The 11,786-nt window shown below is 44.6% G+C and overlaps 1 protein-coding gene across 2 annotated transcripts in view; it reads right to left on the bottom strand.

Annotated features, from left to right (window-relative positions):
- Positions 1-11,786, bottom strand: part of CDH4 (cadherin 4) — a 417,253-nt gene that overhangs the window by 5,147 nt on the left and 400,320 nt on the right. For both annotated transcript variants that reach the window (NM_001004391.2, XM_040650680.2), the window contains 5 exons: positions 10,340-10,482; positions 7,270-7,503; positions 6,259-6,492; positions 2,441-2,580; positions 1,171-1,335 (listed from right to left, as the gene is read on the bottom strand). In NM_001004391.2, coding sequence (NP_001004391.1) covers positions 1,171-1,335; positions 2,441-2,580; positions 6,259-6,492; positions 7,270-7,503; positions 10,340-10,482 — 916 coding nt within the window. The remainder of the gene's footprint in view (positions 1-1,170; positions 1,336-2,440; positions 2,581-6,258; positions 6,493-7,269; positions 7,504-10,339; positions 10,483-11,786) is intronic.

Raw genomic sequence — 11,786 nt, 5'->3', positions numbered from 1 at the left:
TTTCCTAACATTCAACCTGACCCTCCCATGGCACAACTTAAGGCCATCACCTCTTGTCCTATCGCTGCTACCTGGGAGCAGAGGCTGATCCCCACCTCGCCCCAACCTCCTTGTAGGAGCTGTAGGGAGTAATGAGGTCTCCTCTGAGCCTCTTCTTCTCCAACCCAGTTCCCTCATATGCAAGAGAGAGCCTTCCTGTGCACACGTGGGTGAATGTGAGTGCGAAGGACAGGCAGGAGCAAAGGAAGAAGGAATTTTAAAGATGAGAGTGAGAAAAAACACAGCAGGAAATTAATATAACAGAACTAAACCGTGCTAACATTTATTTTTTTGACTCATGGAATGGATGGTGTTTTTTTGTCTCAGAGGAAATAATGCATTGATTGGCTTGTAACCAGTCAATTGCTCATTTTAGAACTAAAAAATGAGATGAGAAATGCTAAATGAATAGATGTTTGTACCAGTAGGTAAAGGAGCAGTAGTCTAACATAAAATAAAGGAAGATCTGGTTGGAGATGAAGGCCTGTGCTCTGCAAACTCTTTGAGGCCTAAACCGTGCGAAGCTCACTAGAAGACGCAAACTGGTGAAATAATTACAAGTCCAGGAGCCATGAATGGTGCTTTGATGTTAGGCAAAGCCTTTGTCCTCCTGGTTACATTGAGAGGGAACATCCAGCCAGTGTTTATACTGACAGCAACTACACCACTCAGAGAAATGAGAAACAGGGCAGGATCACATCACATAGTCATTAAGGTTGGAAAAGACCTCTAAGACCATCAAGTCCAACCCCACCCCAGCCCACTGTGCCCACTAAACCATGTCCCTCAGTGCCACATCTCCAAATTTCTTGACCACCACCAGGGACGGTGACTCCAGCACTTCCCTGTTGCAATGCCTTCCTGAGTGCTGAGAAGCATGGCGTTTTTGATATCCACAAACAAGAAATCCTGGGCTTTTTGTTTGCACTTTGCCTTTCTGTAGCCATGGTACCTTTCTTAGGCCAACTCCTGCTTCCTTTGCTCATGGGAATCATTCCCCTAGTTCTAATTAGACGCCTCGTGTGAGGAATAGCACCACTTGCTCATTAATACAGCCAGGAAAGCAGTGCACAGCTGGTGCGGGCTGCTTAAGCTTTTAATATGTGATACAGGACACTCTGAAGAAGATACCTCATTTATAAAGTCACCAATATCCCCAGGATGGGGGATTACTGGTCTTATAGGATACTGTGGTTCAGCACCGATCGGTCTCTCATCCACCCTTCGGACTCCAGGTGCCTTGTTCAGCACGTGATCCATGGTCTCCGGCTGCTGGAGCTGGCTTAAGTCGTAATCCTGTGACAAATGGAAAGGCACGAAGTGAAACCCAGGGCTTTTCCTTCAGATCAGTTACTCTCCCGACATCGCAGGAACATACAGTGAAACCAAAGGGTTTAATCCTTTCTCAGCTGAAGTTCAACGCCAAATCTCATCCCTGGGTATGTGGCATCTCTCTCTCTCTGAATTACAGGCAAACCTAACCTCCGAGTAGCTCATAAAATTGACTTCCTAAGAGTGCATCTTAAAACATAATTTAAATCAAATATTGAAATACTTTTTGAATATTTAACACGGTGTTGAAGTCTTTGGGATAAAAAATCAGCTTTGGTTCACGTCTACATAGGTGTGTGCAGTACTTTTGGGTGTAATTCAGAATATAATGGAAAGACAGAGTGTCGGTTGATGTGTTATTCCAATTACATTTGTACAGAAGTAAAAACATTAAAACATGTACTGCATTTATGCACGTAGGTCTTTTAAAGCAATTATGTTCTTTCTGCTTGTGAAAAATCCCAGCAGAATAGGTTTCTTTCAAGGAATGAGAACCAGGTAATATTTCATTACAAATGTATCCATGGAGGTAATGGTGTTTTGCTGCTCTTCCTCTGCTGTTATTTTTAATGAATCCTTTCTAAAATATTTAAGCCCACAATGCGGTTGCCTGAAACCAGATACTCAGCTAGTTTGGATGTTTATAACAGTACTTTGTTCTGCTGGTAAAACTATTCCTGTGCTCAGATGGGGATGACTGCATCTCCAGGAGCAATATTTATAAATAACTTGTCAGTGATGAGAAAAAAGAATCGTTACTTGCGAGGGTTTTTTTTTTTGCTGAGTAAGAACTTTGCAAGTTTTGGGCAAAGTCCCTGGCCTGGATCCCTGTTATGTGATGCAGTCACATCATTTGCTTGAGCAACGTAGCTGAGAGTGTCACAGGCCCTTCAATTCCATTAGGTGGGGATCAAACAGTGTCCTAAGCATGAGAGGCAAGGAAGCTGATAAAGCTACCAGGACATAAACAAGCAGGAACCCAACCCACAACAAGGTGTACATGACCACAAGGGATGTGGATTCTACTGTTTTTGAGAGAGATTGCATGGCTGCTCTTGGCTCCTCTCACCTGATCTTCTTCTCCACCGCCCTCCTCGTCGTACTTCAGGATGTTGTCCCTCACGTCATCCTCGGGGTCAATGAGGAGCTGCTTGGTGTGACGCTCCTTCTCCCGGCGTTTCATCCACACCACAAAGAGCAGCACCATGGCTGTGAGAGCAGAGGGGGCAGGTTAGCAGTGCTGCATGGCAGGGTGATGGCACCTCCTCACCCCTCACCTGCACCGAGAGCCTGTCCTGCTTCATGCAACCACATGGAGAGGAACTCAATGGCACTGCTATAGAAACAGTCCCATTTTACAAAGACAAAGCTCACGCTGATGGTAAAGGCTAGTGACATTTCAAATCATCTCCCGTGCAGGAATCCTCTGCATGTGCTGAGCAAATGTTGAATTCATTGCATATGGTGTGACTTACAGCATAGATTACAGACCACAGCGAGTCTGGGGGAGAAACTTCACTGGCTGTTGGTAAAAGGAATAAAATGTAATCCTATTGCACGTTCTCATTTGTAAGGGAGAGGTCAGTGGGAGCTGTGAATACTATGATAGGTCTCCAATCCAAACAGTTCCTTAAGCTCCATCACGAATGTTGACTGAGCTGATGTTTATCACAAGTAAAACACACAATCAAAGGGAAAGCAAGAGGCAAGTGTGAAAATGGCACCTTTCTGAAGAGATTTGACCTAAATCCTGAATTTTCCTACAAAGGGCATGAAATAAAGGCAAAGGAGGGAGGGTCGCAGAGCTGCTGAGAAGTCAGCAGGTTCAGGCAAATGAACAACACCTATGCATGAATGCCATTCTGATGGCAGCACAGGCTGTGAGCCCGTGCCCTGGCAGTTGTTCTGCTGATCTGCCTACAATTTGCTACGGAAGTCTGCTCTGGGGAGGCTGGGTAATGCTGGGTCATGTAATCCAATTTGGACTCATTCATATTCTTCTTTGGTAAGTGAGATAAGTGTTCTAAACTTCTAAAATCACATCAGGCAGGATGTTAGCTTGTGCATTTGGCACATGCCAATGGGGGAGATGAATGGACAGTGGAGGTGGGAACATGGGGCACAGCTCCATCTCACCTGGGCTGACCTCAGCCATGCAGACAACAGAAAGCAAACCCAAGTAGGATGGACGACCCCAAGCTTTCATTGTGTTTTCAGCTGCACAAGGAGAACAAACAGCCACTGTTTCCCACCAACTCATGTTCTGCATGGCTTTCCTTCCCTTTGCAGTGCAAACCACAGGGGCTGGGGTGGGCAGCCCAGCCAGCAGCTCCACCGCAGATGGAGATGGGTCGGGAGGATGTGTGCTTTCCCTCCCAGCACGGAGGTGTTTATACCCAACAGGAATTCAGTGAAGTGAGCAGAAGAGGATGGACAGCTAATTACTGCCATTGTGTGCCAATTGGCTGCCATCCTTTCCTGCTAGCTAACAGAATTGTTTTCAGATAGTGCTTATCCTGCATCTATTCAAGAGAGAAAAATGAAAAGGAAAGAAAATGTAACTCTTATCTGCAATATAAAACCTCAGCTGTTTAGCAGACTATTGAAGTCCTTTTCTCGTCTTTCCTTTTCAAGTCTCTCACAACAAGATACCTGCCTAGTCCACAAAGACAATATTATAATGGTTACCAGCTTTTTTTTTCCCTTCCTTTTTTTTAAATGCTACTTTTTCATGCACTTGTGGAAAAAAACTGTACCATTAACGCCTTTACAGATACCTTGAAAAAAACCCAAGACCTTCAAAGTGTCAATAGCGGATGTAGTGCACTCTCCTTCCTTTTATTCACTCTGTAGAAATGGGAAGTGCTATTACTGCTGTTAGACCCATTTTCACTCTGCATGTAGTTTTTCTTGAATTCTATTGTCTTCACTCTTCACAGTTTTTTATTGCGTTGCTCTTCTCCTAACTGTGTTATTTGTGCAGCTAATACATCAGGTATTAGGAAGAAGAAAAACCCTCTGTGCAAAGGCAAAGACAGAAACTTCCTTCACCTGAGCACCCTCAGATCCGTCCCCTCACTGCTTCTTTCTTTTCAAGCCATCCAACTTTGACCCTCTGACTCTAAAATGGACAAACAGCACACACACAAAAATCCATCTGCCTTTTTGCGGGCTCTTTTTCAGAGGTCACGATATAGAATAGATACAAAGGAGGCAAAACACCAGAAGGATGTAGCCGAAAAACTCTGCTCATTGCAAATGACATTTTTCATCACTGATGCAGTGCTTTGCAGCTCTCGAAGATAAAAAAAAAAAAAAAAGTCAATTAGAATTACAATGAATGTAAAAATAAGCTTTTGTAATAAACCCCACAATTTAAAAGGGGATAATGTATCTGCAAATGAAAAGAGGAATCTCTTAAATCAAACGTCCTTCGGCCGATGTTAATTTCAGTCAATAGGATTTTCAACTGTTTAAATCATATTTTAGCACTGGATTTAAATGAGAGCAGCAGAAGGAAGTTGTGTGTTTTATCACCTCCGGGACGTGTGGTGCTCTTCCTGTGTCCCCATCCTCTATGAACTCAGCATCAGGAGCCAATCTTCCGTGGGGTGGTAAAGCCCGCGGGTGCTTGCAATCACAGCAAATGTGTGTAGTGAAGGGAACAGCATCAAACGCTTCACTGCTGGGACCACATATCCAAAGAAGGTCAAAATGTGCACATCGTAGCTGTGCGTGGGGATGTTTGTATCTGTTTGGATGCGCTGGATGAGGAACAGGGATGGCACAGCCAGTGGCTTTGCTGCTCCCTCTCCAAACTGACAGGGCAAATCAATTACGTTGCCATGTATTCCACTGCTGGCCCAGGAGGGTGGATATTTGCCCAGAGATGACCCATTGTCTTAATGTACCATGTCATAACTGCATTAGGTGACATTTGTAGCATACGTTGCTCTGTCTGTTCTCTGTTTAAACACATTGGGGGTAAAAATTAAATGTGATTTAGCACCATAATTCCCATTAGCTTTAATGGGAGCCCCATGGTTTCATCCTGTGTTTCTTGATGAATATTTACCTCATTGCTCATTTCAGCACTCATTTTTATCTATCCCTACTGTGCCAACTCCTGCTTGAAGTTATAATGATATCATTTTTATTTTAAAATGTGTGCACACATGGTTATTGGCAATGCTCACGAAAATCCGGGACTAATGGCCTTACTGGGCAATTGAGATGGATGTGGCTCTGTGTTATCTTACATCACCCCCAGCCTGAGTGCTCCCCCAGACTGGAGATTCTTCCTCTGTAAACACTCAAAACTGACCTTGGTTCTCCAGTCCATTGCAATTTTACAAAGAATGAGATTAACTACCATTGCTTTTTTCTCTTTGGATTAAACAACTGGAAAACTGCAGCTTTGCACCGGCTCTGGCAGGGGCCGGACAGACTCTAGTAACCAGTGCATATGGAACTGGGAACCAGTACATCCACAGCCACATGGGGTAAGGCAGTGACCCCAGAGCTGTGGAGCACTCTGCTATAGGATTTGAGACAAGTCATCCAACTCCTCTTCTGCGAAACATGGAGAATCACATCATACTCATGGCCTACAAGATGTTGTCAGATGTAATGAGTATTTGTAAAGCTACTGGAAGCCTTAAAAAGGAACGTCTGAAGTGTGCAGCCCATGCTTGCCCTGCTGACATTGCAGTAAAGGAGATTTGAATGCACACACACCAGTCACCACCCACAGCCCAAAGCTCATGGCTCAGTCATTTGCACAGAGCTTGTATGGCTCATTAAAAAAAAAAAGCATTTAATGGGACAAATGGGAGCTTGGTGGGAAATGTGACATCCCTCAGTGGTGTCACCCCCTGCAGTACTCACTTAGTAAGATAATGATGCAGATCAGGATGGCGATGATGGCTCCCGTGCCCAGTCCTGCAGCAGCCACCGCCCCAATAGTGGTGCAGTCACCGTTCTCGTCACATGGGCACACCTTCACTTTGATGATGGACGTGTTGTACAAGGGGGGGTTTCCCGAGTCTGTCACTATGATTGGCACATCATACACACCGGCCTCCAGGTACATGATCCGTAAACTAAGCTGGGCGTAATCACCTGGAGCGACCAAGGCAGACAAATATGTGGCAGACAGACAGCCATGGCTCACAAAGCCATGCCCACCCTCCTCGGGGGATTTGGGAAGCCCAAACCCCATCCACGACCTGCTCAGTTGTGTTAATCCTTCTCAAGTTCCCTCCCATTGGGTACCACAGGTGTGGGGCTGAGCCTCAAATCACACAGACACAGGGCCTCTCAGTGATGGAGACCAGCTCTGAAGGCAAAACCAGCCTTTGGGCTCCACAGTGTTTTCAATCCTCTGCTTAAACTACCACTAATCAGAGGAGCAATTAGGGCCAATTGTGGTTGCATGCTGCAATATAAAAATCCTTCACATACTGGTAATCTTCACACTTACCTAGCCCTCCTGGTTCTATGGTAAATTAAAAGGCTGCCTTTATGCAATTATGGTCAGAGAAATGAACATTGATCCTGATTGTGGCTTATGACAATTACACTGGAACATAAGGAAGACTGATAATAGCTTTTTTCCCCTTGGCCATTATGGATGATTTATACTCTGTTCAGTACTGATAACTGTTCATAATTATGAACTGCATTAAAAAAAGCCAAGTGCCAAGGCTCTTAGAGTTATGCTGCAGGTCTGATACAAATCATTTCTGATTAACTATCTTGTCTATAATGTCAGCCATAATGTGCTTTAAAAAATAAAAATCAGATAAAAAAGTCAGAAAGTTTGGAAGTTTGAAACTGCACGTGGCCTCATTAGTGAATCAGAGCCCAAATGTCCTTAGGATTGCCTGCTCCATTTACCATTCAGTCGTGTTATGGTCCAGTTCTTCCTCACCGCAGATGGCACACTTGGCAGCTCGAAGACAAAGGGCCCAACGTTTGGATCGATGTCAGCATCTGCGGCTGTGATATTGATGACATTCAGGTTTGGCTTTTCACAGATCTGTGCTTCCTTTGGCAGGAGCTCAGGAGCATTATCGTTGATGTCGATTAGGTAGATCTGCAGAGTGCCAGTGCCGCTGGCTGGGGGTATACCTGAGCCGAACAAGAACCAATGACCGTCACTTGTGCAGCAGAAGATATGATACCGTGGACCATCCCCACTCTGCCTCCCAGTTTCAATAAACCAGGATTTTCTCCCTCCCTACTTGGACCTTACCAGGGACATACTGCACATTCACGGTCCCTTGCTTTAAGAGGCATTATTAAAACTTCCCCATGCTTCATAATGGTGCTGTTTTTCATTCCTGCAGAATGTGGAGGTTCAGCTCTGCAGGTTTGTAGCCTACAGCAATGTTTTTAGTCAAATTCAAAAAATACAAGGAGGTGATGCCAGGCTGTTAGTGTAAATTCTGGTAACTGCTGTTTTGAAGAGGAAAAACTGTCTGAAAAGATAGCTAAAAGGAGGAAGAAGAGGGCTTGGAAGGAAAAAATAAATAAATGGAGTAATCCTTTGGCTAGCATTTACTGTAGCACTGGCTAGCCAGTTTGCAGATTTGCAGACCATTACACTGCTCCAAAGCCCAACTCTATAACCCATTCCACAGCCAGTCCAAGCTTTAGTGAAGGGTCCTTGCTCAAAGCCTACAGTGAGAGCCAATCATCACCAAACATGAGGGTCTGCTCCTAATCCGTGGCACCAACAGTATGCCCCAATGTACAGTTCTTTGGCCTCTCCGCACTTGTCCCAGCCATCAGGAGTGCCACAGCACAGCAACCTTGGTCCTCCAGCCTCTTGCTGATGATGAGCCACATCTGCTTGACTGTGACCCAGCTACACAAAGCGATGCCCTGCCTAGCAGGAAGGACCAGCTTCTCCAGACATAGTGTGGTATTTTTCATTTCTCTCCCCACGCACACATCCAACAGCTCTGCTCAGGCCTGCCCACTGCTTCCCTTCTCAGGTAGCTTTGCTCCAGCAACTCTTTATTAAGTTTACATTCTGGATACAAAGCTACACAAACCTTCCCCTCACTCGCCTTTCAGCTGTTGCTTCTGCATCCTCGGGCTTTCCTGCCTATATTCTTTCCCATTTCTGCTTCTTTTTTTTAAGGGGACCTTAAACTCTGGAGGAGCCTTGGAAATCCTTCTTTCATGACTCCTACGTAAGTTCTTCAACGATTGATCTCACCCTTTCATCTTGTAGGCACCAGGTAGGTCTCCCTCTAAAACAATGTCTTTGATCAGCCTTGAAAGTTTCTGGAGAGACAGACAGCCCATCAGGATACCAGCACTGAACATGAAAATAGAATTCTGGGACCAAGCAAAGTGATTGCACTGTTTTCATGTTACCTATTTTCTGGGATGAGTACATGATACCAGAGAAGCTGGGACTTGGGGGAAATATGAAGAGTCTATCAGTCTAGATGAAACTTTTGATGTTAACCTAAGCACTCTAGACAGAATTTTAAATAAGGTGTTGCTTTATGTGCATTTTAACATCTGCAATATACCAGTGATAGATTAATTTTTCAGAATAAAGAGATTTATCTAGGTCCACGCTTTCTGAGCTTCTGAATGATGGATGTGGATGTTCTGATGCACTGCAGCATCAGCACCAAAGCCAAGGGAAGGGGTTAACTTCAGATCACGTTGTGCTAAGTGCCCTGGATTTGTAAGGTCAGATGGTGAGGATTAGTTTGATGGGTTCAAGCTGTACCACTGCTTTTGTGTATAGCCTTAGCCAGCTCATTTGATCCATTTTGCCCTGGGAATCTTGCAGATGAATGCTGCCAGAACTCCTTGGGCTGTTTTGGATTTCACTGTCCTGGCTTCGCAGAGGGGATGCTTGGGATGTGGCAGTGCAGGTGGCCCTACCACTGATGTCACAAAGCAGGGGCAAAACTGTCTACCTGGTACTTCTGCTTAGCATTCAAACTCTTCAAGTCTGCCTTGTCCTTGTGAACCAGGATGCAGTGACTGAAGTGAAACAGGAAAATCTACAGTGAGAAAGTTTTACGTAGCCCTGCAAACATCACCATATCTACTTATGACAGAGATGGCAGCGTTCAGCCTAAGGGACAACAAGAGCTAACACAGAAACCATCCTGAGAGCACCTACGTGTCTAAGCAATATACCAAGTTTAGGCTGAGTTCTGCTGCTCAGGCGTAGCTCAGGTTTGGTGAGAGCACCCAGCACCCCGCAGGGGGAAGGTGAGGGTTGGAGAGGGGAAGAAGACTTTTCCTTGCCTGGGGAAGCTGCTGCGGCAGCAACGGAGCTGACCTAGAGTGAATCTGGCACTGAGATTCACAGCTAATTCGGCTGAAAACCCCGTGTGATCTTTAACGAGCAGAGGAGGGCAAGCCTTGACTTCTCTGTGAGAAGATCTGTGCTGGCTTCAGTAACTTTGATAATAAAGTACACCAGATGCTCTGATGGCGGCTGGACACCTCAGAAATCATAACGGACAGAGATTAGCTCTGATGACGGACAGACACCTTTCATGAAGGCCATCGCAATTCAATGGAGTTTTAATACCCTACTGCCATCCCCTGCGATTATTTCTGGTTTCCTGATGGAAGGTTTCCTGGATGCTCTGATCAGTGCCTTTGGGACAATTACCAGGACCGGTGTGTTCAACAGCCCTTGGAGATCACAGCCCTTTGATATTTTTTTAAGTTCAGGCTACACCGCTACAGTGAACTCCCCAAATCGATTTTCCATTTGCCCTCCCTTTCCCTTAATAACACTCTCTGTATACTGTGCACATTTAATTTACTCCAGCAATTTCCCATCCCACTTTCACATTTTTGACCATAAAAACCTGGGAAAAAGATAACTTATACTGACAACTCTGTCAGGGCATCATTTCTCTTAATGCATCACATTAGAGTCTTATTGAAGCATGAACAATGTGAAGCCTGGGCTCACCATTGTCAGCCGCCAAGAATGTGGCCTCGTAGACATTATTCTTAATGTAGTCTGACTCTCGATCAAGGACAGCAGCAGTAGTGATCTGACCATTTGTGGCATTAATGTTCAGCCAGTTTGCAGGATCTGACAGCTTAGAGTATCTACAGAGAAAGGAAATAAATACATGGCAGTCTTTTCACTGACATATCCTTAATATCGCTTGAAATAAGGTTTTTCTGGACTCCTGACCCATGATTCAAAGGACCTTTGGATAAGCGGTTTTGTTTACAAACAAAATACTAATTGAGTAGCTGGTTTTTGACCTCTACAATTATTCAATTTTTCTATTTCTTTCCCTTTTAAGGGTTTTTTTTTTTTCTTTTTTTTCCCCCCTATTAAGTGCCATTTACACATCAGCTTTTGGGAGCTGCTATTGGGAGCATTTTAGCCCAAGGATTCTGCAGCCAAGAGGAAATGGGGTATGCAATGACCACCGCATACATATGCCTGATCTAGGGGCAGATTTCTGCTCTCTCTTTCCTAAATGTTCTTCTCATTTGCCCTATGTTGCCCTTCCTAAACTAGCTCATGCTTGCACAGATTCCTGAGTATTAGGTCAACTCAGCCCCAGTCTGTTCAGGTCTTACATGGCCAGCTATGAACATGGTTTGTTCATAGATTTTCCTTGTTCTCCAGACTTTTTCACCTGCTTGTTTTCTTGCTTCTCTTCTCTTCCTGGCTATGAATTTCTGCCTCTGTTTTATTGAGCTTGAGTTGTGGTTAAACTGGAAGCTAATAAATGGTCATGCTATAAAACACTGAAATGAGCAAACAAAAGCTGAGCTTATTTCATGGGGAGCTCAGACCTGCTGACAGTTTGATATCAATTTTTTGTCTTGTGATACATAAACAGGAGAACTTCTGGCTTTCCAGAGGTGGGCTGCCTGAAGCTGAAACTCAAAGCAAAACTTGAGCTGTGTGAATCCATGTGAGCAGGAAAGCAATGGCATGGTTGCACAAGCCCCTGCCAAAGGAAAGAATTACATTTCATGGAGCTAGACCTTTTGAGATGTTTTCATTTCTTTTTAATATCATTGCTGTGAGTCTCTTGCTCTTGCACAGCTAGATGACTAGGGATCCAGCCTGGCCTTGTGAATGTGTCTGTGGCTAATGAGGATAACCTGAGGTGTGACACTGGCCATGCCAAGCTGTGCTTGCATGGAGATCCTCCTGTTTCCTTATCTCGTATTTGTAAAACCTCACTTGAATAAAGACTATTTGGAGACAGGCTTTGAAAACTGTGTGCAAGGCGGCAGCAGCTGGATCAGCTCTCTGGGAACTGCTCACCATGGATTCATAAGCTTAGCTTCTAGGGTATCTTTTCTTCCTAATTTACCATTGTCAGTGGTGAAGGAAGAAAAGATACCTTTGGATGGCTACAGGACTGTAACAACACCCCACTGCT

This window comes from Gallus gallus, chromosome 20 (assembly GCF_016699485.2).
Source record: "Gallus gallus isolate bGalGal1 chromosome 20, bGalGal1.mat.broiler.GRCg7b, whole genome shotgun sequence".
In the NCBI taxonomy this organism is placed as follows: domain Eukaryota; kingdom Metazoa; phylum Chordata; class Aves; order Galliformes; family Phasianidae; genus Gallus; species Gallus gallus.
This window is presented reverse-complemented; position numbering and strand designations above follow the sequence as displayed.